Here is a 24,528-nt window from a genome sequence, read left to right on the forward strand (position 1 = left end):
GTAGGTTATTTCATTAGTTAAGGAAATTTTTTCATTTTTGTATAAGAAGTCATCTAGTGGTATTCTTTTTCTTCTTCTGGTAAATATTATTGCCTTTGTTTTTCCATGGGAAAATTCGAGTCCAGTTTGTTCGGAAAAATTGACTAAATTATTTATTGTATCCTGGATGTATTTTTGTGCTACGAGAATGTCTTTGTGACGAGTATAAATAATAAAATCGTCTATGAAAAGCCCTTTTTTGACTAACGGATGAATGTAGTTGGCAATTTTGTTTATAGCAATAAGAAAAAGCTTATTGCTAAGCACTCCTCCTTGAGGGATAGAATCAGTTAATTCATATTCGGATGATTTTTCGTTCCCAAGTCGAACATAGAACTTTCTTTTGGTTAGGTAGTTTTGTATGAAAATTGGTAAATTTCCTCTTAGTCCCCATTCATGTAATTGGCTTAACACTACACTCTTTTTAACACTTTGGTACGCGTGTTTAATGTCAAACGTAATGCATATTAGGTATTCATTCTTGGCAAAAGTGGTTAATATTTCATCTTGGAGGAGTAGTAGTTGATCAGTAGTTGATCGTTTTCTCCTGCCCCCAGATTGCTCTTTTACAATTAGGTTTTCGCTCTCTAAATACCATTCTAATCTTTTAGAGATAATTTTCTCCATCAGCTTGCATAAGCAAGAAGTGAGGGAAATTGGTCTTACGTTCTCTGGTGTTGTACTGGGTTTACCAGGTTTTGGTATTGGGATAACTTCCGATATCCGCCACTCATCTGGGAAAACTTGTCTTGTCCAAATCGTGTTAAAATAGGAGAGGAGATTTATTTTGGTATCTTGGGAAATCCTGCTGAGCATTTGGTTGTGTATTAAATCTGGGCCAGCTGTTGAAGAAAGTTTCAAGGAGTCAATGGCGAATTCAAGTTCTGTAATTGTTAAATCAGAGTTATAGGGTAGAATTTGGTTGGAATTGAAGCTCAATTCAAAATTACAGGATTGGTAACTAGATGCATTGTTTATTACATCATATAAATGCTTTGCAATGTGCTCAGCTATTTGTTTTTTGTCTGTTATTACATTTTGGTTTATTTGCATGGATTTAATATTTTGATTTTCTTCCCAGCTGCCTTGGATTTTTTTCACTCTTTCCCATACAATACCTATGGGCGTTTTTTGATTTATGGAGCTGGTAAACCTTTCCCAAGACTTTTTCTTTTCATTTTTAATTGTTCGTCTTGCCAATGCTTTGTTTTTCTTGTATGCAATCCAATTCTCAATGGTAGGTGCTCGTTTGAATTGTTTGAAGGATTTTTTCTTGTTTTTAATTACTGTTTTGCAGTTTTTATTCCACCATGGTACATTTAATGGAGGGATTTTACCTGTTGATTGCGGTATGGATGAGTTTGCTGCGTTTAAAAATTCACTAACTAAATTTCTTGTATGTTGATTAATATCTTCAGCTATTTCTGGATTAGTTACACAGTCTAGTTTGATTTCTTGTCTAAACTTACCCCATTCAGCTTTGTGGAATAGCCATTTCTTTTTGGTCACCTGGTAATTTGCTCTTCTGGCATGAAATGTAATCGTGATTGGGTAGTGGTCACTACTACAGAGAAACTCATGTCTTTTCCAATTTAACATGGTACTTAAGGACGAAGAGCTTAATGCCAAATCAATGATTGACTCCGTTCTGGTTTGAAAATGAAAATGGGTGGAAATTCCTATATGGTTTAGAAGTACTAAGTTGTTGTTTTGATTTAAGATGCTTTCTATGATTTTCCCTTTTGTATTATTAGTTTGAGACCCCCAGGTAGTAGAGTGTGCATTCATATCACCCACTATTATGTATGGGGCATCTAATTGGTTTATTATATTTAAGAGGTCATGTTTTTGTATTATCTTTGAGGGTGGAAAATAAACATTACATATGGTGTAGGTAATAGGATGATACATTTTTACTGCCATGACTTGTAGAGGACTCTGAATATTCAAGGGCTCAAAGTGAATGGTATTCTTTATAAACATAGCAATTCCACTACATGCACGATCGCCATCAGAGTAGTCTTTTCTTAGGATTTCGTAGTTTTTGAGCCGTATGACATTTGAAGGTTTGAGCTGTGTTTCCTGTAAGCAAATTACCTGTGGATTATATTCGCGTATCAGTAATTTAAGTTGGTCGCATTTCTGGGTGTAGCTGTCAAGATTCCATTGAAGTATAGTCGTATCTATCATAGTAAGTTTAAAAATAAAGATAGTGTTGAGAAATGTGGCATAAAAGTAATATATAAAATACATAGCTAGGTATAATCTAATTCTAAGCATTATCTTACGGAACATGATAAAAACAATGTATATAGGTAGTAAACAGTTATTGAAGATAGGTAATACAAGTATTAGGTAGATTGAGATCGGTAGGTTAAGGTAAACATTTTATTGATGTGTATACAGGGGGTATCTGGAAATCTATTCGTTCTGGGAATGTCGAGAGGCAATTGAACTTTTATCACTAAGTTCACTTTCTTCAGCATATAATATAGATGTAATTTTCTTGGCTCTGGTTTTGTACTTTTTGGAAGTTTCAGGATGGTTGGTAAGGGCATGGAAAATTGTAATTAGGTCATTGTTGTTGAAGTTAAAGTTTTTGATAATTTCTAGTTTGTTCTTTGCATTTTTCATTTCACACCAAAGGCGCGTTAGTTCTTGAGGGTCAATCAAAATCAAAGGTTCGGTTTTTAAAATGTCGGTTATAATCGGATATATTTCTTCTTCTTCAGTGTTGGGTGTCTTTTTAGGTTGTGGTTGGTTGGTTTGTTGAGAGAATTCGCTGAGTTTTCTTTTATTTTCACTCGGGGGTGCATCGGGAATACAAAATGTTTCTTCTTGAGTTGGTGTCAACATGGATCTCATCACTTCAGCAACAATGGCTTCATTATTGGATTCACTTGGTTCAGACTGTACTTGAGTAGTGTCCTGCTCGTCAGAGGTTGCTCCTTGCATTTCCTGGTCTGTTTGTTCGTGCATTTCATTGTTGATGGTGGTTTCTTGTGGTGTATTAGAAATATTGATTGGTTGGTTGTTTTCTCGTGTCGATTTCGCTTTGTCCAGTCTAAGTGTTAGGTCTGGAGTGTGTTTAGTAGGGCATTTGTTGGTTGGATGAGGTTCATGGCAAAATTTACATTTGTTTTCAATTTCAAGGTACACTTTGTATGGATTTCCTTCGTATGTCACAATTATGTAATCTGGGACAATTATCTCTTTGGATTCTGTGGATTGGATGAAGACATATCTTTTGAAAAAACATACATTGTTGTATTCTTTATCTAAGAACCCCATACCCACGTCTCTGATTGGTGATATAAATTGGATGGTTCTATCCAAGGTTTTATCAAGGGCCTCTTCAAAAATGTAGTTAGGGAGAAATGGCCATACATTGCAAAGTACAAGTTTGGCTGCTGGTTGAATGTAAGGTGAAACGTTAAATTGGATTTCGTTTACCTGGATATTGGGGTGTTCTGTTTGGAATTTCTTGGCGAGTTCTGCACTACTGAGGAATATGCAGAATTTGGAACCTGGGATCTTGGATGCATGGGTAACGTTCTTCGGTCCTACTATCTCTCCAACTGCACGAGTGAAGGCATAGTATGGGATGCTTGATGCGCCGGACGTCTCGGTCGTTGACAGTACAATGGCCTGGTCTTTGGTTGGTCTTTTCTCTTCACTTCTCCTGGATGGGTTGAATCTGGGTCGAAGATTGCTATCTTCCACTCCACTTACTACACTTGAAAATGTTTGAGACATACTGTATATCAGTATGTCTCATTTATAAACGATATCAAAACTTTGAAAATTAATTTTTATATTTTTCAAAAATAAAATCAAAATTTTTACGTATTATACGGACGAACTACTTCGTTCAGGTACCACAGGTCAACCTATTTAAATATTGTTTACGCTAGGATGCTGGTTTGAGTCCCACCCGGGGCAAATTTTATTGATTTTTGATTCCGACGGATCGATTAACAAAGGGATCCACTAAAACTAATCACGATTTTTCGGTTCTGTACCAGAATTTGAGGTTTACTTTCGTGAGGACAATTCGAATAGTAATTATTTCCTAGTAAATCTGTGATTAATTGTCAAATCAATCATTCCATTAAAAAAAAAAAAAAAAAAAAAAAAAAAAAATAAATAAAAAAAAAATTTAAGAGAGGGTGAAAAAAAAAAAAAAAAAAAAAAAAAAACTGATATCAGATATGAATTCATGATGAGCTGAAAAAGAATCACCTGTTTTCTTTCCTGGATTTAGATTGACACCTGACCCATCGTCAGAATCAAAAATCAAGACACAATTGTCCAAATTCAAATCCCCAAAGAATCTACAAAATAGAAACTCCCTTTCCCCCATACAAATAAAGACTAGCACAACCAACACATCCATCTAAATATTCCATTATTCCAACACATCCATCTAAATTAAACACAAAAAGGACAACACAATCGAACCAGAAAAAAAAAAAAAAAAAAAAAAAAAAAAAAAAACGCCACAATCGTCTAAATTGAAAAAAAGGCAGCATTATTTCATCTAAATTAAATACCTATTAAACGACAGGTTCTCCGTAAATAATACCTTTTTCACCTTCCCTTTGTTCAGGGACACAAAAGGTATTCAGGGACTTTTGGGGCTGGAATAAAAGAAGGTACCAGAAATAGAAAGTCCCTACAGCGAAGTGTTGTGACAATGGAATTTATGGACAAAGATCACAGGTTGTAACAGTGAATCGAATTTATTTTCACCAAGTTAGCCCAGTGGTAATGCTCTTGCTTGCCATGCAGAAGGTCCCGGGTTCGAATCCTACCATCGACAAAAATTTGTGCTCGTTTTTCAATTGCAAATATTTCAACGGGTTACTTTCGGGTGTTCTCGTGTTGACCCAGCACCTAAATGGGAAGTATTGTGTCTCTTCTCGCCCATCTGATGAGAGGCATACTAAGGGATGGGCATGCTACGACACAGACCACATGCGTCTAATGTAGCAGTTGTTTCATTGCTACGAAACAAAAACGGCGGTGAAACACTCATCTTAAAAAAAAGTGTCACCTTAACTGGGTAGTTAGCTTGGTTGGTAGCGCGTCTGCCTTGTAAGCGCTAGGTTGCGGTGATTCCCGCCCGGAGCGGATTTTATCCTGAACAGATAAGGTCTAGGAACGGCTGGCTTTCTCCTATCCTGTCTTCCTTCTCTCTTTGCTTTCGGGACAGTAAGACTCTATCAGTTACTTGCCTCGGTGGTGTAGTGGTCAAGACGCTCGCCTGGTAATCAGGAGGGCGTGGGTTCAATCCCAGCCGAGGTTTGGAATTTTATCTTCAATATAATTTGAGATTTTGAAACCTTTACAATTGACAAATGACATGTATTGTGTTCCAATCCACTCCTACCCCTTAAAATATTTAGCTTATGACTGTTACATTCTGTATTTCGTCAAAGGTTTCAAAAGATTCCACACTGGAATTATGAACGTTTTTCTTTGGACTCCAAAAGATATTTCAAGACTACCTTTTTTACTTTCCTTATCCTATAGGAAGGAAAGTAATGTAATCGGGTCAAATTTTCGATGGTCAGATTTTAGTGCCAAAACACTTTTTTCTTCCGAATAAAAAAGATCGAACCCGTAACCTTCAGTATGGTCAACGAGTACATAACGGAGCGTTTTGAATTTTTTTATTTTATTTTTTAAAGGTCCTAAGTATTAATTATTTATTTATAGTTATTAAATTAAATAAAAACAAAATCTTTTGAGATCTCAACTAAATTACCTACTTAGTTTACAAAAGAAACTAAATGCTAAATGAGGATTTTTTGTCCATCAAAAAATTAGGAACATTGAAACTGTGGTTATCTGGTTACATGTTCAATGGGTTATTAGTTATTATAGGTATAGATACCTAGGACTCTACACAAGTCAAATAAAAAATTTCCACACGTTTCCCAATTGGCCCAAAAAAAAAAAAAAAAAAAAAAAAAAAAAAAAAAAAAAAAAAAAAACAAACACATGTAAAGGAAGTGGATGAGAAGAGCCCATCTGTTTCTAGATTGGATAGGATTTCGTAAGTACTTACCCTGTCTGTTTCGTACAGGAGGGGCCGTAGTCTGTTCCCCATCTGATTTGGATGAGAACAGCCCATCTGTTTCGAGATTGGATAGGATTTCGTAAGTACTTACCCTGTCTGTTTCGTACAGGAGGGGCCGTAGTCTGTTCTGTTCCCCATCCGGTTTGGATGAGAACAGCCCATCTGTTTCGAGATTGGATAGGATTTCGTAAGTACTTACCCTGTCTGTTTCGTACAGGAGGGGTCGTAGTCTGTTCCCCATCCGGTTTGGATGAGAAGAGCCCATCTGTTTCGAGATTGGATAGGAATATGGTGTACTGGCGATGAGGAGTCCATGTGCTGTACAGATGACCTGAACAGCTCTCGTTAATCTGAAGAGAGGAAGCAGAGGGGAAATGAGAAACTGCCGTCAGCTCCCATGGCGTAGTCGTCACTGCGCTCGCCTTGCACGCGGGAGACCCGGGTTCGATTCCCGGCGGGGTCAAGAAATTTGTATCATCCAAATGATTCAGCCCATCTGTTTCGAGATTGGATAGGATTTCGTAAGTACTTACCCTGTCTGTTTCGTACAGTCGAGTTCGAATCTGCTCGGAGCACATTTCTTCTCAACGCGTCACACTCATTGGCGTGCTGGTTACCTGGAGGAAAGGGAGTGACAAACGTTAATAAAATAACAAAGCAAGCGAAAGATATTAAAAAGAGAAGTTAAAATGGGTCGAAAGATATTAAAAAGAGAAGTTAAATGGGTCTGTTATCTAATAGCATATTCTTGAAAAATTCCTACATTCTTTGATAAATGAAATTTAGGCAAATATGTATCGCGTACGCGTACACACGCAGCGATTTGTCGATTGCGTGTGTACCAGTTTTGGAGTACCAAGTTGTTTTTGATTTGAAATGGAAACGGTGCGGTGATGAATCGCTCATCTTCAGAAATAGATATAAATATGAGTATTATTTTCGCCAATGAGAGAAGTTAACCTGTTGAAGCATGTAAAAATAGACCGAACTACTAACTTACCATCAGTGAAACAGGAAGCAAAAGCGAGCGCAAAATAGGCGAGTTCGAATCCGCTCGAAGCACATTTCTTCTCAATGCGTCACACTCATTAGCGTGCTGGTTACCTGGAGGAAAGGGAATGACAAAAGTTAATAAAATAACAAAACAAGCGAAAGATATTAAAAAGTGAAGTTAAAATGGGTCGAAAGATATTAAAAAGAGAAGTTAAAATGGGTCTGTTAGAATTAGAGCATATTCTTGAAACATTCCTACATTCTTTGATAAATGAAATTTGGGCAAATATGTATCGCGTACGCGTACACACGCAGCGATTTGTCGATTGCGTGTGTAGGTACCAGTTTTGGAGTACCAAGTTGTTTTTGATTTGAAACGGTGCGGTGATGAATCGCTCATCTTCAGAAATAGATATAAATATGAGTATTGAGTATTATTTTCGCCAATGAAAGAAGTTAACCTGTTGAAGCATGTAAAAATAGACCGAACTACTAACTTACCATCAGTGAAACAGGAAGCAAAAGCGAGCGCAAAATAGAACAGCACAATTCTCGTGTAATCCAAATCCATGTTTCAGCACGATTTATTAATTAAAAAAGAGGAAACACCATTTGAAACTTGAAAGCTAGGAATTAACGAACACACGGTACTAATTTCGGGAAATAGGATAAAAGTTAAAAATAATATTCCGATTTGTTTTTTCATTCTCTTCAAGAAGACTTTGGAAAATTTTACATTCTAAAAATAATCCTTTTTCAATTTTCAGCGATCAAAAGTGAGGTAGCAAGTGATAAATAAATCATGATGAAAAAATAAACGACTTTGTTACCTATTTAAAATATCAAAAAATTCAAATAAAAACGACAGCGAAGTCCTCTATTTCTTTAATGAAATTTACAATATATGAATATAAATATATTTCTTAAAATATAAATGTTAATAGAAAATTTTATTATAAAATTACAAATCTAATCAGTTCTGGTTGAAAATAAAAATAAATATAACTTCACAAATTTAAAAATATAAATTTACATCCATAGTAATCCAATTTAAAAATAAATTTAAACAACACGGACTGAGTTTAAAAACATCACAATCAAAATGAGTAAAAAATAAATAAAATTCAATTTTTACAAAATAAAAACAAAATCAAAATTTTCAAAAAATAAAAATATGTAAATGAGTACGTAAAAAATTACGTAAATTTAGAAGGTTTCAAAAGGAACAGAATTTTCAATAATAAATTTCTAATAATTAATAATAGTTCCTTTTTTGTGAAAAATTCAACACACGTTTCGAAAAGAAATTATCACCTTCCGATCAATTAAAAACCACTAAAAAATTATCTAAAAAAATATCAGCAAATGTTAAATTTTTAATCGTCATTAGTTGTAAATATTATGTCTACTATGATGTAAAAACGAATCAAATTGATGATGTTGTCATTATGGGATCGGATTTCAAGTATGTTACCATTGGTTTACAATTTCACAAACCCCGGCATTGGTACTCGGCATTTTACAGCTGATGGACTCTTCAGTACCATTCGAGGAAGGTTCCAACACTTCAAACCGATTTTTTAGTACTGAAGATGCCTGAACCCGCAAAACTTACGTCTAGAACAAAAGTACAAATAAATTTTAAAAACAAAAATTTTTCCCAAAAATGTTGTGATTTTTCTGTTTGACATTATAGAAAATGTGGTTATTTGAAAATAAACTCTCAAATTGTGACACTTTAAGTAACAAGTGAAATTGTAAGAAAATACAAATTTTCATGCTATTATAACGAAAAAAATCCAAATATATAGGTAAAAGTTTCAAGATTTATCATTAGACACATTAAAAATAAAAAGAGATCTCAAGTAAAACCACATAAAAAGGCAAAAAGTGTACGAAAAAATTGCAGGAACATGAGCCTCTTTGGAACAAGGACTAAAGAAGTCGATGGGTATAAATGGGCACCATAAGGGTCAGAAAATATCAAGTCAGCGTAAAAACAATCCATTGTTTCATTTTCCTCCTATACAATACTCTCTCCTTCTGAGAATTACGAGCAATAGGAACAAATAGACAAAAGTAGACGGGTTTATTGCACATTGCTTCTTTGGAAATAGTTATAGTATTTACGAGTAGGTATCATGATTTGAGTATGAAGTACATAAATTTTTGAAGAGTAAAAAAAAAAAAAAAAAAAAAAAAAGGGGGGGATTATTGTACTTTGTACTTGAAGTAGGTACAAATACAAATTTCTATGGTCATCCAAAGGGGGCAATTGCTTGAGCATCAAGAGCACGTTGTCCTCAGGAAATAATATGAACAGTTTTTTACTTTAGTACTTTTTTGGCTTTGAGCTAAAAACGTACATTATGCCACTTACAGTAATAGAGAGAGGGAAAATACCTTATACACTTCACAGGTAGGTAATGTTTAGATTTTACTTTATGTTTTTCAGACATTTTTCGCCCTCTATCAATATGGACCTTCACAAAGTTACCGAGGCATCCATTAAGAAACTTACAGTAAGCTGTAGCGCACACGGCAGCATTTGAAACACAGCAAGCAGCGTGTGTTCGGAATTCAACGTTAGCGCGGCGCTTCTGAGCGCGCTCATTGGGGGCAGCAGCGAGCGCGCCTCTTCAGGGACCATGACGCATGCGGTGAGATCTTGGAGGAGAGGACAGTGCTGGTGAATCCAGAGGAGATTGAAATTGTACGGCTGGAAATGGCGGGATGGAATGTTAAAGAAAACAGCACCACATTCGTCTATGTCACCACAAATCCTTCCAACACCGTGAGATAGGTGCCTTTCCTCGGTGGTGTAGTGGTCAAGGCGCTCGCCTGGTAAACAGGAGGGCGTGGTTTCAATCCCAGCCAAGGTATGGAATTTTTCCCTCAATATAATTTGAGAATTTGACCACAATAATAGTAGTAGCCTACTGCTGGAGTAAAGGGACTTTTCAGTCCAATGCGAGCAGTATAAATAAGCACTAGTATTACAAACATAGATTCACCACTTCACCTCGTCGCTCAACGAGGTTGACTATGTGTGGCATTGTGGACACACCTTTAGAATCGAGCATACTTAATATGTCCCACACAGATAAGGTTCATACTCGGAACGGCTGGCTTTCTCCTATTTTTTTTTTTTTCATTAGGCGCTTTAACACTTGCGTGTTGTTCGCGCCGAATTTCTCCTTTTTTTCATGTGAACTGTGAAGGAGTTTCTTGGCATTCTTGCATTTACAGTCGACAAAAGTCGATCGTGCCCGCTTAGTTAGTTTGGAGGGTAGCGTGTCTGTCTTGTAAGCGTTAGGTCGCGGGTTCGATTCCCGCCCGGATAATGTTCGTTCTCGGAACGGCTGACTTTCTCCTATCACCTATCCTGTTCTCCTTCTCTTTTATTCGATTTCGGGGTGGTAAGACCTACGTTGTCACAGTTCTTTCTTTTTTTTTTTTAATTTAAGCAAGGTTTTAATTTATAAAAAAATACACCTATTTTGTACCAAATACATGAGACCTTGTTTAGCTTTTTCTCATTTTGCCAACATAAAAAAAGTCTGAAAAAAGTGTTTTTAGATGGGTGACATAATAGGCTTCAAAGATGATCCAATGTGAAAATTCTGATTGAATTAGGTACCCAAAAAATCTCAGATTTATTTACTGAAGCCTGACCAATCAAGGAAGATACCAACTATCCTACCTTGAACAACAGGTTGAAAATTCCATCTTCATCAATATTCCACGAATTAGCAATGTCCAAATACACCAGCTGAGTGCAATGCTGACCCAAACACTTCAATACACTATTATCGGCAACATAGGGTAACACAACCGTCGTCAAATTCCTCGCCATGCCATTGTTCAAGCTGAGACAAAGGTAGTAGTTACCTTCTTTGAGTTTGGCTGTTTCTAAGAGGTATTTCTGCAAAAGAAATGAGGGTTATGGTGTGGGGGTCAAGTGATTGGGGACAATGACACTGGGAACAATAAAACTCTTTGTTTGGGGAATGGCAAACAAGGGAAATAATAATCAGTATGTTTTTGAATGATAAATCCTATGTAAGGAAACATCTACCTATAATAAATTAATCCAATCTATGTTTTATTCACACAAACTAAAGGCCTTTTTCTCATTTTGCCAACATAAAAAAGTCTGAAAAAAGTTTTTAGATGGGTGACATAATAGGCTTCAAAGATAATCCAATGTGAAAATTCTGATTGAATTAGGTACCCAAAAAATCTCAGATTTATTTACTGAAGGAAGGTACCAAATATCCTACCTTGAACAACAGGTTGAAAATTCCATCTTCATCAATATTCCACGAATTGGCAATGTCCAAATACACCAGCTGAGTGCAATGCTGACCCAAACACTTCAATACACTATTATCGGCAACATAGGGTAACACAACCGTCGTCAAATTCCTCGCCATGCCATTGTTCAAGCTGAGACAAAGGTAGTAGTTACCTTCTTTGAGTTTGGCTGTTTCTAAGAGGTATTTCTGCAAAAGAAATGAGGGTTATGGTGTGGGGGTCAAGTGATTGGGGACAATGACACTGGGAACAATAAAACTCTTTGTTTGGGGAATGGCAAACAAGGGAAATAATAATCAGTATGTTTTTGAATGATAAATCCTATGTATAGCTTGATTTAGTGATATTATACATAATTATGTAGTATTTATATGCAAAAGTAGATGACCCAGATTTGAAACCTCAACAGAAAAATGTAGGGGGAAAAAGATTTTTATTTAGATCCATTATTTTGACCTAGGTTAGTACAAGCTATTTGGCTGATGAGCAGTCAAGAACATACTTACTTTAAAATGTAAACTAAAATTGCACAAGTTACAAATATTCTGTTCGTGTAAATATTTCATGAATTCTATGTAGTTGAGTCCCGTCATAGCTCGGTTTGATAGACATTCATTTAGCACAATACTTTTCAAGGAGCAATCTATTACACATTTCATGTAATTGAAATTGTACGGGAGATGCCACTGGTTAAATTGAGCGAGCAACTGTTCTCGTATGTTTCCGTGCAAGTGTGACTTGATCCATGTGACTGTATCGGGACTACATTGCTCATTCTGAGCCAGTTCACATAGGATTGAGTTGACTTGTTTCAACGTGATGGTGTACAGAGACTTCACTTGGATTAATTTAGGCATGGTTAATGTATCAGAGATGTCTTTTGAAGGGTAATGTCCTGGAAAGGTAAAATAGAGGTTTACAAAAAAAAGCTACAATATCAAATACATAGATAGGGTCAGCCTAAATCAAGGCAAAAATTAAAAAATGATTACTGTATTTGGTTTCCGTGTCATAGCATGCCCATCACATAATATGTTCTTCTGGAACAATTTAAAGACAATTTGTTTGATGTATGCTCCCAGGTCAACAAACTTGAACCTGTGATCCCAAGCCTTTGTATAAATATGTGAAAGGTGATAACATGAGAACTCAGGACTAGTTAGTTTACTGAGGAAATTCAGAGAACATGTTCAACAGGTACCTGTAAGAATTTTTTGGATAGTAATATAATTTCTGAGTTTCACTAGGCCTTTGAGAGTCATATAGGAATCGCCTTGAGTTCTGGAACTACTTAAACCATAGGTAGGTAGGTAGGTACTAGGGTTCTCTCTGACCTAAGGAACTTACCTAAAATCTGGTCATTGGATTGTAGGTAATTCTAAACTCTTTACACTGGTGTTTGAGGGATTATTTTATGCTACAGAGAAATAACTAGTGAGCAGTACTTATAAGTAAGTAATTAAAACAGTCAATAAAATTAATTAAAAATCCTTATCAATCTGCAAAAGTGGGAAAATTTTCCTGAAATGAAAAGCACCCTTTTTTGTAAGCAAAAATCAGCTGGTCCAGTTCAAGGTCGTTTTTCAGTGTTGTCGCTTTGTGCATGCTATTTCCAAGGAGGTAAATATTTCATGGAAAAAAATTGAAAAGAACTTAACAAGTGAAGCTGATTTTTTTCATTGAAATTTCCTCGTTTGTCTGTACTAGTTAATGGCTCATGTCCCCTTAACAAAGCTCTTCAATAATCTTCTTCTTCTTCTTTTTCTTCTTCTTTACCTTTTCCCACTCAAGTGGGGTCGGCATTTTTAGACAACAATTTCCAGTTGCCTCGGTTATGAACATCATGTATAAGTAAGTTAAACAGTGGTCTCTTATGTTTCCAGGGCCCTAGTTGAATGCCTAACCCAATAAGAGAATCAACTGTTCATTCCGAATCACCATCTCATTCCATCCCGGGTATGAATGGAGGTGGTGTGGTTTCTGGTAATATGTTGGGAGTGAGTGCTAACAGTAACATGGCTACATTCGCACATGTGGGCACCTCAGGTAAGCTTGGGCATGTTGAATTTGCATGATAATAATTAGTGTTTGAATTGTATGTTCTGTTTTACATGTTAGCATGCACAAACTTAAAAGTTCTTGCTTTCCCAAAATAGCCAACACCTGAGAGATACATGTAGCTGAAATGTATCCTAGGGTACATTTCAGGATGTTCAGGGGGGGGGGTGATCTTTAGGTGGGTTATACAAGCTTTCTTTTTAGCCCCCAACAACTTGACAGCCCTGTTGAGCTGTTGTCAAACCAAATGCAATCAGGCCTTCTAGAGGGTGAAAGATATTGATGAAATTCACTGCTAGTGTGCTTAAAGGTTTTGATTAAAATGTTTGCAGTTTGCTGATACAACCAACTTGGCATTTCTGAATATTTTGATATCACAGCAATCCATGCTTTATTTTTTTATTATTATTTTTTTTAATGAAGTTTCAAGGGTCATACTTTTTTGTAGAATGCAGGTGTACTAGCTAAACAAGGTTCCTATTATTAGAATTTTAACCTGTTTTTCCCCCCTTTCATTTCTTGGAAAGGTCTCCTATTTTTAGATTAGAGGCCTTTTTTTCGTTGTTGTGAAAACCTGATCTTAATTTGAAGTTAAGCCTTTAGGTGGTTGTGATGATGGAACAGAATCTGATGTTAGTGATGTTTTCAATTTCATATTAGCTCTATCTGAACCACAAAATAGTTATTAAGATTTTTGCATAGTACAGGTGGGAAGCTAGAGATAATAATTGCTGTTCTTGATTTCATTTTATGTTAGTTTTTTATAATGTAGTTACTTAGTTCACTACTTATTTGGTCCAATTCTTTTGATGCATTCCTATGATGATAGAACCGTTTCTACCTTACTAATGTTCATCATCAGTTCTGTGACGTCATGTTCAGTTTTTGATATGTGATGTCACGCCCTATTGATGACAAGACCGAGGCATTTGTCTGAGGAATAAACCAGTTCATCCCTTGAAATTGTTAGCTATGTCAAAGTATACCTAAAACCATCCCTTGGAATGGTACCTACTTACAGGGTTGTTAAAAAAATTGGTATTTATTCAGAAGTTGGGACAATGAAAAATAAAGCTCCTTTTTGTTTTTAAACCTAGTCCTATAATAACACTGGTCACTGCTTATTTGTGAAAGCTCATTTTTGTGTTTAATCTAACCCTATAATAACACTGGTCACTGCTCATTTGTGCCTGCTCCTTTTTGTAACAATTTTCCATTGATGTGACTTCTGAACACGTACCGAAAGTTCTACCTGGGTCAATTTCCCCAATAAACAAAAATGGCTTATATAACAATTCCGATGTTTGTTACCCAGGAGGAGGTGTTGGTATGGGAGGAGCAAGTGGAGGTGTTTCCACATCCAGGAAACGGCCTCACGATGCTCAAGAGCTGATCAGTATTGCAAGGAAGGTGATGAAGCTCAACAAGGATGCGTTAGATGCTCGGCTTATGCAGGTGATCCACATAATTGAGTTTTCAATGATTAATACAAAACAAATCCTTGGACTTTGAACTTGGTTTAACTTAAACCATTTTGATAGAATAAAATAACATATTTGGTGGGACCACAACTTGAGGGTGAACCTGATACCTACATCTTAAACCATTTCTTGGGGCAACACTTCTTATTTCAGTAGGTACAAATTTTCATCAGTAAACAGTAATGATTGATTTCCCATTTAGATGTTAATTTGTCATATGTAGGTAGAAAAGTCTAACCAATTGGATGAAACAATTTAAGAGTGATTAATGATTTTCTGTCCAGGTGTTCATTCGGCAGTCCGAGCTGAACATCTTTGAACTCACCACTCTGAAGAAGCGAGGCCCGGCTCTCACCACATTCCTCAAGAATCATTCTCTACGAGACCCGGATGAGATTATTGCTGCCATCCAGGGAGAAGTGCCTCAGCATCGGGAGAAGGTAAGGACCATTAATTTGCAAAACTCAACAAATTATCAGAACCAAACATTTGTCATTTTGCTATATTTTGTCATCCTTAGGTGAAATTTAATGTTTGTATTTCCTACTGAACAAACAATTAGAATACTCAAACATAATTTGTCCAATTTCCAGGTGGTTGTATCTCGGGCACTCCTGTCCGATAAATCCCAGCTAGGGGTCAGTGCACCAATGGGAACACCGGTACCACATGTGCCATCTCTACAACCCGAGATCAAACTGGCTGGTGCTGGAGGTATCCCAGTGGCCATTTCGACCACTCTGCCTCCCGCTGTGGCTCGGCTATCTCAACAGCAAGGTAAGAACTTGGTGAAGTTGAATTGGGTTTTCAATGGGTGATGGAAACGGGGATTTGGGTTTCAAAAGGGTGCTGGGAATTGACTGGGTCTCTTGTTTTGTCCATGTGAATTGGTGTCCACTCTTTGATGCTTCCTACCTGTAAATTAACTTTTTTTTTTTCAGCTTTTTTTTCATTGAGTTAATGTGCACAGAGGTATACAAATTTATGTGTTTAATCTAGATCCAAATATCTTGCACCTAAAGTAGCGTCCCAAAGTTACTATAAGCATCCATTGTTTTTAACCTTAGGTCTATTTTCCTTCCGGAAACAGAACACTGAACACTAGACCTTCAATGGTTAGGAACGCACCATCTGGAATTGTCCTTGGTTTAGTACAATCCCTGTCTAATGCCACTAGTTTCTTATTTTCCTTTGAATGAGAAGAAATTGTCTCAGTTTCCTAAAGGAAATACAACTCCACTAATACAGACTCCAGTTGATATCCATCAACCCTAGTGTAGTAGACTCACCTTATCGGTCCCTCCTGCCCCTGTTTCCTCACACTCGGTCCCTAATGTTTCCCGCACCCCCTCCACACTTGTGTTTTACTCATCCCTAACATTCCCCACACCCCCTCCACATTTGTGTGTTTCTAGGCGTAGGCTCATCCAGTGGTGTTAGAACCCCGGGTGGTCGCCACGGGATGGTATTCGGTCTGTCCACCCCTTCTACGTCTCCCCACTCGACTCCCCTGACCCCAGGTGAACTTTTGAGACATGGGCGGAAAAAAGGGGAGGGGGGGGGGGGTCTCCCGTTATTTTCTTGCCAACTTATTGATGCTTGGGTTTACCAACTCGGGATTGAGATGAAACAAGGATTTCCCCATATTTTAGGACAGCCACTCACTATCAGGTAGACCTGGCAGGTACGGCTGAAAAGGTCCGTCTGTCAGGTCTACCTGATGAGCAGACACACCATCAGGGATGTCTGATTGTGAGTGTCTGGCCTTAGCCAGGTCAACCTCGGATCCAAATCAATCCTGAGACACTCCACGGTGGTAAACTCGACCTAATTGAGTTGGGCTAAAGGCTGGAGACCCCTCTTACCCTACCCCGTCAGAGTTGTGTGCATGTCTGAATGTTTGTTTTATCCATGTGTTTTTATATTCATTTATAATTCTGTTATTTTTTCATGTTGTTTTCTTTGTTTACTTCCTTATCTCATTTTTATTTTTTTCCCCCCGTTATCTTTCTTATTGGTTGTTCCTTATGTTTTCGCTAGCTAAATGATCCCCTGTGTGTATTTTTCCTTTGTTCCCTTCCCATGTTTTGTGTGTAAAATTTGATGTGTGTTTAGGATCGTACAGAGTTACTTACGTTTTTCTTACATTAGTACCTACTCGTATGTTGTAGTAAATTTGCTAATAGATTTATTGTTATGATTTTTTTTCTCAATTATTGTATTTTTTTCCAATCATTTAAGTGGTAGGTTTCATCATTTGTGAAGGGATTTAATGTCACTGCGACGGTCTTTCGTGGCGGATGCTTTACCCACCATTCAGATTAGTCAAAAGCTTTGTTGATTTTAATTGACCCAAGTGTGATTTTGGTTCTAGACAGAACATTTATTTATTTTCTTGTCCAAAAAGTTCAATGTATAGGTTCGCGTTTGGGTGTTTCTTGAGCACTTCTAACCCCCTGGTGCTTGAGAGTCAAACCAAACGTATATTAAATTACTGAAGAGTTTTATGTGTGTTTTAAATCCTAATTTCCTGGTTTGAGACATTTAGCATGCTCTTTAGTTACATTTGTTTTACGTGTTGCTTGTGAGTTGTGTAATTTTTTAACCGTCAAGATAGTGGTAGTTTTGTATCATTTATTATTAATTAAATATTAACTGTGTTACTTACTTAAAGGGTTGTTTTCAGTTTTAAACTCTTGATAGTAGGTCATATTGTCGGAAAGTTTTTATGAGTCGTCTTTAGAAAGTAAAACAAACGAAAAGTTGCGAAATAATTGTATCCCTTTGTTATAATTGGCTACTATTCCTCCCCCCTCTAATTTTTTGTCATTTCCTCATTTGTCAACCTTAAAGACAATGCAACCTACAAAGGAGTGAGTCCATGTTCTCTTTAATTGCACTTGCACTCTCATGGACACTCGCTGCTTTTGTTGTCTCTCTCTCTCCTTCCCACTCCACTAGTCACATAGAGATGCCACCATTATTGGATGTCTAATTAATTCGACTCTTGTTGACTGAAAGTTTTGATGAATCGTCTTTAGAAAGTAAAACAGACGAAAATCTTGGAAATCATTGTATCTCCTTGTTATATTTGGCTTTTCTTTCCACGTCAGGTGGTACCCCCCTCGACCCATGCCGAACGCCGGACAAACTCTCCAGCGGCCCGAGCGCTCTCAAAGCCACCGGACCAGGGAGCCGTCTCTCTTCTGGCGGGGGAGGTCGCCTGGATCCCGCCGATCAAATCGCGGAGAAGGCCAAGCAAGAGGCGTACGTCCTGCAGCGGGTAGCGAGTCTCCAGCGCGAGGGACTGTGGTTCGAGAAGCGACTACCGAAGGTGGCCGAGCCTACTCGAACCAAGGCCCATTGGGATTACCTGCTCGAAGAGATGACCTGGATTTCGACGGACTTTGCGCAGGAGCGCAAGTGGAAGAAGGCCATGGCGCGAAAGGTGAGTTGGACCTTGGTTAGACTGCTTGAGCAAAGGGACTTTTCTGTTTCAATCTGGCAGTATAAACAGGGTATATCAGGGTTTATACGCGATCTGGAATAGTCATCTAATCTGAAAATCGAGCAAATCTGAAAATTGACCAAAAAGTCTTGAAAAGTCATAGAAAATCGTGAAAATTTAAAGTAAAAATCTGGAAAAGGTCTGGTCTTGGTCATGGAATTTGTGGAAATTTTCATTCCAGGAAAAGTGTATGAAAAAAGTCGTAGAGATATAATTCCTAGACCCATCAAAATATCTCATTTCGCTTGATAAGATAAGGTACATAATATTGTATATAAAGTCTCATTTTAGATTTTAGAACATATTTCTTTTCCATCCAATCAGATCACTTGCAGTATTCAGAATTTAGTACATAAAGCCTCAATTTCTAACTTATTTCTTTTTTCATCCGCCAGATCGCGCGCAGTATTCAGAAACACTTCCAGGAGAAGAAACAGCTTCAGTTGCGCGCGGAGAAGGCGGCCGAGACGCACGCGCGCAAACTGGCCTCCTATATGGCGCGCGGAGTGAAACAGTTCTGGAACAACGTGGGCAAGGTAAGTGTTTCATTGGCGCGAAAAAAACAATATGTCCCTTTAAAAAAAAAAAAAAAAAAAAAAAAAAGGTGTGGTTTCAAACTACATTGTACTTGAAGTAGGTACAAATACAAATTTCTATGGTCATCCAAAGGGGGCAATTGCTTGAGCATCAAGAGCACGTTGTCCTCAGGATATCAATTTCTCAAAGAATTCTACGGGATGGGCATGCTACGACACAGACCACATGTGTCTACTCTAATGTAGCAGTTGTTTCATTGCTACGAAATTAAAACGGCGGTGAAACACCCATCTTGAAGGAAAAAAAATCTCTTTCGTTTGTGAAGATACCCTCTGTGTAGTCAAAAAGAAAGGAAAATATAAGGTTGCACCTCTTTTTGAAGAGGTTTGGCAGAGGGAACTGTATTTGCTGAGGTCTTATCGTTCCGAAATCGAAGCAAGACAGGAACGAACATTATCTGGACTAGCGCTTACAATCTATAGACGCTCTACAAACGAAGCTAACTAGACTGGCTGGTGTGGCACCTCTGAAATTTTGAATAGATTTTCATGAGAAGCAAGACAGGAACGAACATTATCTGGCCTAGCGCTTACAATCTATAGACGCTCTACAAACGAAGCTAACTAGACTGGCTGGTGTGGCACCTCTGAAATTTTGAATAGATTTTCATTATCATTATTATTAAATACTCCAATGGAAACTCTTGTTATCCTACAGATTATGTTGAAATATTTGTAGATATCACAGAGAGGAGAGAGGGAACAGAGAACCTTCCAGTCTGAAATCAGAAGAGAGAATGAGCTCTGACAAAAATCTAGGTCTAAAGAAACCTCCCCTTGACCCCCTACTACCAAAATAAGTGTAGGGAATTAGGGGAAATGTAGGGGGTTGAGGAGAGGGTTCTCCTACATTTTGACCATTGGTTTTGGAGATATAAGTTGCATTGTCTTCTTTTAAATTATTCACAGTTGGTTTTAGGTATCCGCGGTTTGTTAGCGGTATTCGCAATGTGTTCGCGGTTTGTTCGCGTTATTCGCAATGTGTTCGCGGTATTCGCGACTTATTCGCGGTATTCGCGACTTATTCGCGGTATTCGCGACTTATTCGCGATTATTCGCGGTATTCGCGACTTGTTCGCGGTATTCGCAATGTGTTCGCGGTTTGTTCGCGTTATTCGCAATTTTGTTCCCGGTATTCACGATTGATTTCTCGTGAAAAGTTTTATAGGAAAGACTCCTTGGTAATGGTACATTTATTATTAAGAAAGTCCGTATTACTATTGTAATAAAAAGGTATAAGGGACGGACTATTGTATTCGCTTCGGTATCGTCCGTCTGTCTGTCTGTCATTTTACTTTCTATTTTTTTCCAACTTCTATTTTTGACCCATTTCCTCCCTACTTCACCCTCTTCCTCAGGCGTCTCCTACTGACAGGCACCCCCCTCCAGAACAACCTGAACGAGCTGTGGTCCCTGATGCACTTCCTCATGCCGGCCCTGTTCCAGTCTCATTCGGAATTCCAGGCCTGGTTCTCGCACCCCATGAAGGACATGATCGAGGGGAATTCGGACTACAACGAGACCATCGTGAAACGATTGCACAAGGTGAGGACCGGAATGGGTTAAATGGTTTTTTGCCCTTAGATGGGTTAAAAAAAAGTTTTAAATGAAGGTCTCGTGGCCTTTTCTTTTCAGATGGGTTTAATAAAGGTTTTACAAAAAAAAAAAAATTCATGTTTTCTTCCTCCCTCTTTTGCAAAAATTGTTCTTTGAAAAATGGAGTGAAAAAGTCAAAACTGAAGTTTATCGGGTAAAAGTTGTGACCTTGATTAAAGGTCTTAAAATGTAAAATTAATAAATTTTATAATGTAGGAAAAATGGTCACGTTATCCACTTTAATAAACTATTTATCTGGACTTCTAGAGCTTACAAACTATTCGATCTTGTAAATGAAATATGTAATGATGAAAAACATACTGACAGGAAAGAGTTATGAACCCCGTGTGATTACTCTATGGCGAATTTTGTCTGAACATATTTCATAAAGTATTTTCGTACATTGAAGGATTATTTTGATAGATAACTTAACCAGTGAATGAGTAGAATCCGAGTTTAAAATTCGGCCCTAAGACTTTAAACTTGACACGGGCATGAGTTGTTCTCGATTCATGTAATAGAACAGGGAGTTATTGAAATTTTTTCTTGTTTTTCGCAGGTGCTTAGGCCGTTTCTGTTGCGTCGACTCAAAGCCCAAGTCGAGAAGCAATTGCCCAAGAAGTACGAACATGTGGTGATGTGTAGACTGTCCAATCGGCAAAAGTACCTGTATGACGATTTCATGTCCAGAACCAAGTAAGTACAAGTACATAGTATCCAGTTTTCAAAGGGCTCTCTCTGCTTTTAAGGAATAAGCACAACTTCAAGGTGGTTGACTGAAGTTCAGAACGAGCCAATTAAACATGGCTAGAGACCACCACCCCCGTGTATGACTGATGATGGCTGATCATAGACAGAACGCAAGTAATGTCTTCTCTCTTCGGAATCCCTGTTTCCTACCACTGTCAAGCAAACGCATCCAATCCGCGAGTGGATCTCTTACGCCAGCCACTCACTATCAGGTAGACCTGACGACAGGTACACCTGATCAGGTTTGGACAAAATTTGCACCACCATTTTCGTGTTCCTGGTAAAAAGACCTTTAATTTGATATATAGGTCGACTAGGTTTGGATAAGTCCTTCTATGGGAACGGACAGACCGACAGAGAGACGACACCGAGGCGAATACAATAGTCCGTCCCTTATACCTTTTTATTACTATTGTAATAATAAAGGAAGGACGGACTAAAAAACTATTGACTTGACGCCAGTAAGGTATAATATCTTTTCTCCCCGATTTTCAGAACCAAAGAAACCCTCGCCAACGGCACCATGCTGAGTGTAATCAACATCCTCATGCAGCTACGCAAGGTGTGCAATCATCCCAACCTGTTTGAAGAGCGCGCAATCACCTCCCCGATTTTCAGAACCAAAGAAACCCTGGCCAACGGCACCATGCTGAGTGTAATCAACATCCTCATGCAGCTACGCAAGGTGTGCAATCATCCCAACCTGTTTGAAGAGCGCGCAACCTTCTCGCCCTTCCATATGAGTACGCTCCAGTGTGCAATCCCCTCGATTGTGTTCAATGCGCTCAACTACGATGTGTTCAAGGTAAGGTGCGCAACCTGGGGTTCTTCCAAAAAGGATCCGTTCCTAAGAGTGATGAATTTCTCTTCTCTAATTCTCAAGTTAATTTTAAACTTCTTAATTTTTAAATGGAACATCCTTAAAGTACATAGGTCTTTATTATTATTCTTCCATCATTTCCACAGGATGTCAACCTGGAGTCAATGAACCTGAACCTCCTGTATAACGAGCTCAATCTGAGCCTAGATTTTCAATAAGACAACATACAAACATAAAGAAAAGGATGAGGCAGGAAAAAGTGGAAATTAAATAAAATTAATTTCAATTCAATTTTCTTCTCCCATCAGGTTTAAACGCCAAATCCTCGTCGCTCAGTGGCGGAGCGGGTGCGGGGGCTCCGGGGTCCGCCCCTACGTCCACCGCGCCGAGTCTGGTGACCAGTGGCGTGTCTCCGGCCCAGGTCCAGGGCATCCCCGTGCAACTCGTACAGAGAGACGGCAGCCGGAGCACCATCAAGTTCCTGGCGTCCGCCCCCCGCGTTATCGTACAGAAATCCGCCACTGGCCAGGTGACCTCGCTCATCAAACTGCCCGCTGTGATATCCCAGGTAAGAGGAAGTAATAATCATAAATATCAACAGGGGAAAATGAAAACAGATCGCTTTTTTAGTCCGTCCTTCCTTTATTATTACAATAGTAATAAAAAGGTATAAAGGTACGGTTTCCTAGCGACGTGTTTTTTGCGTCGTGGTTGACGTGATACGCTGAGCGTTTCACGTCGGGCACCTCTTCTGAGTATCTTGCGTCCGAATATTATCCGGACATGTATATGTAGAAGCTCTGAGCACACGAAGAGATGGTCAGCATTAATTTCTGCTTGTTGGGGACACAGAGTATAACATTCACATTAGGTCCGCGTTTGGGTGTTTCTTGAGCACTTCTAAACCCCCTGGTGCTTGAGAGTCAAACCGAACGTATAGTAAATTACCGAAGAGTTTTATATCCTGTTTTAAGCTCCCATCTAGTTTGAAACATTTAACATGCTCTTCAGTTACATACGTATTTTGTGCTTTTGCCTCTCGAACTGAAAAGTTCCGAAGATTGACTGAAAGATTTCGAATGGAGGTGTTATCACGCCAACTAGAGTTGACCTGATTTGCGTATTCTAAGGGAGGAAATGTAAGCTTGAGAAGGGGGAAATCCTTTCTATTTCCGAAAGGGAAATACAACTACATATTATTATTATTAGTCTATCAGCTTAACTCCATACACAAAAAACCCACTCTCAGACTTAAGTGTAGGGACAACTGCCCCAAGGAATGGTTTCGTTTATACGAATCTAGTCCTTTTTTTTCTTTTCTTTTTTACAGTTCTACTTTTTTTTTCTCGTATTGTACTTGGTGTGATGAAAACTAAAAAATCTCTGTTTTTCTCCTCTCCTCTTCAGCTTGTCGAGTTTAAGCAAACCACGCTGCTGGAAGAGAAGCGAAAACAGGCGCTGGATCAGCACCTGAGCTTCATTGTGGGCGAAACGGAGAAGTTTTCCTCCCTGGTGGCCGAGTCGATGAACAAGCCGGCCCTGGGCTCTGGGCCCTCCTCTCTTAACCAGGACTCCGTCCCTGTGTCACTGTCAGACGGTAAGTTGATGAAACTTTGCAATCAGGGAACTAGGTAGGTATATATTTTTAGCAGGTAAGGGTTGTAACGGGCCCTCCTCTCTCAACCAGGACTCCGCCCCTGTGTCACTGTCAGACGGTAAGTTGATGAAACTTTGCAATCAGGGAACTAGGTAGGTATATATTTTTAGCAGGTAAGGGTTGTAAGAGGGTCCGTTCCTAAGAGTGATGGTAATTATTCAGAAGCCACGACCACAAAAAAGGCCCCCTTTTTTGTTTAATCTAATCCCATAATAACATTACACTGGTCACTGCTCATTTGTGAAATCTCCTTTTTGCGTTTAACCGAACCCTATAATACAACACTGCTCACTACTCTTTTGTAGCAATATTCCATTGACATGACTTCTGAACAAGTAGCGAGTACCAATTATTCAGAGGTGTCTTCACGGAAGGTCAAGGTTTCACTGGAATTCCTATCATTTTCACTAGAAGGTGACATGTTTCTCTTCTCTAATTCTTAATTTTAAACTTAGTTTTTAAATGGAACATCCTTAAAGTACATGGTCTTATTATTCTTCCATCATTTCCACAGGATGTCAACCTGGAGTCAATGAACCTGAACCTCCTGTATAACGAGCTCAATCTGAGCCTGAGAGGGTTGTAAAGAGGGAGTTAGTTTTTCAAAAAGAACTACTCTTTTCAGCAA

At 38.3% G+C, this 24,528-nt stretch overlaps 2 protein-coding genes across 2 annotated transcripts in view; one reads left to right on the forward strand and one right to left on the reverse strand.

Moving 5' to 3' along the window:
* Nucleotides 1–8,728: 8,728 nt before the first annotated feature.
* Nucleotides 8,729–12,930, reverse strand: LOC103505292 (F-box protein SKP2B-like). The gene is made up of 6 exons (XM_008469622.3): nucleotides 12,782–12,930; nucleotides 11,941–12,329; nucleotides 11,401–11,622; nucleotides 10,821–11,042; nucleotides 9,639–9,836; nucleotides 8,729–8,734 (listed from the first exon to the last, which is right to left on the reverse strand). Exons 2-6 carry the CDS (start codon nucleotides 12,289–12,291, stop codon nucleotides 8,729–8,731), a joined length of 999 nt encoding a protein of 332 aa, XP_008467844.1. The 5' UTR covers nucleotides 12,292–12,329; nucleotides 12,782–12,930.
* A 391-nt stretch (nucleotides 12,931–13,321) lies between these two features.
* The window catches only part of LOC103505293 (helicase domino), a 32,618-nt gene continuing 21,411 nt past the window's right edge, over nucleotides 13,322–24,528 (forward strand). Inside the window, exons 1-8 of the mRNA XM_026820627.1 lie at nucleotides 13,322–13,480; nucleotides 14,808–14,947; nucleotides 15,258–15,413; nucleotides 15,567–15,750; nucleotides 16,389–16,493; nucleotides 18,087–18,421; nucleotides 18,877–19,017; nucleotides 23,651–23,840. Coding sequence (XP_026676428.1) covers nucleotides 13,330–13,480; nucleotides 14,808–14,947; nucleotides 15,258–15,413; nucleotides 15,567–15,750; nucleotides 16,389–16,493; nucleotides 18,087–18,421; nucleotides 18,877–19,017; nucleotides 23,651–23,840 — 1,402 coding nt within the window. The 5' untranslated portion in view covers nucleotides 13,322–13,329. The remainder of the gene's footprint in view (nucleotides 13,481–14,807; nucleotides 14,948–15,257; nucleotides 15,414–15,566; nucleotides 15,751–16,388; nucleotides 16,494–18,086; nucleotides 18,422–18,876; nucleotides 19,018–23,650; nucleotides 23,841–24,528) is intronic.

The sequence above is a fragment of the Diaphorina citri genome, unplaced genomic scaffold (assembly GCF_000475195.1).
Source record: "Diaphorina citri unplaced genomic scaffold, Diaci psyllid genome assembly version 1.1 scaffold162, whole genome shotgun sequence".
NCBI classification, from domain to species: Eukaryota; Metazoa; Arthropoda; class Insecta; order Hemiptera; family Psyllidae; genus Diaphorina; species Diaphorina citri.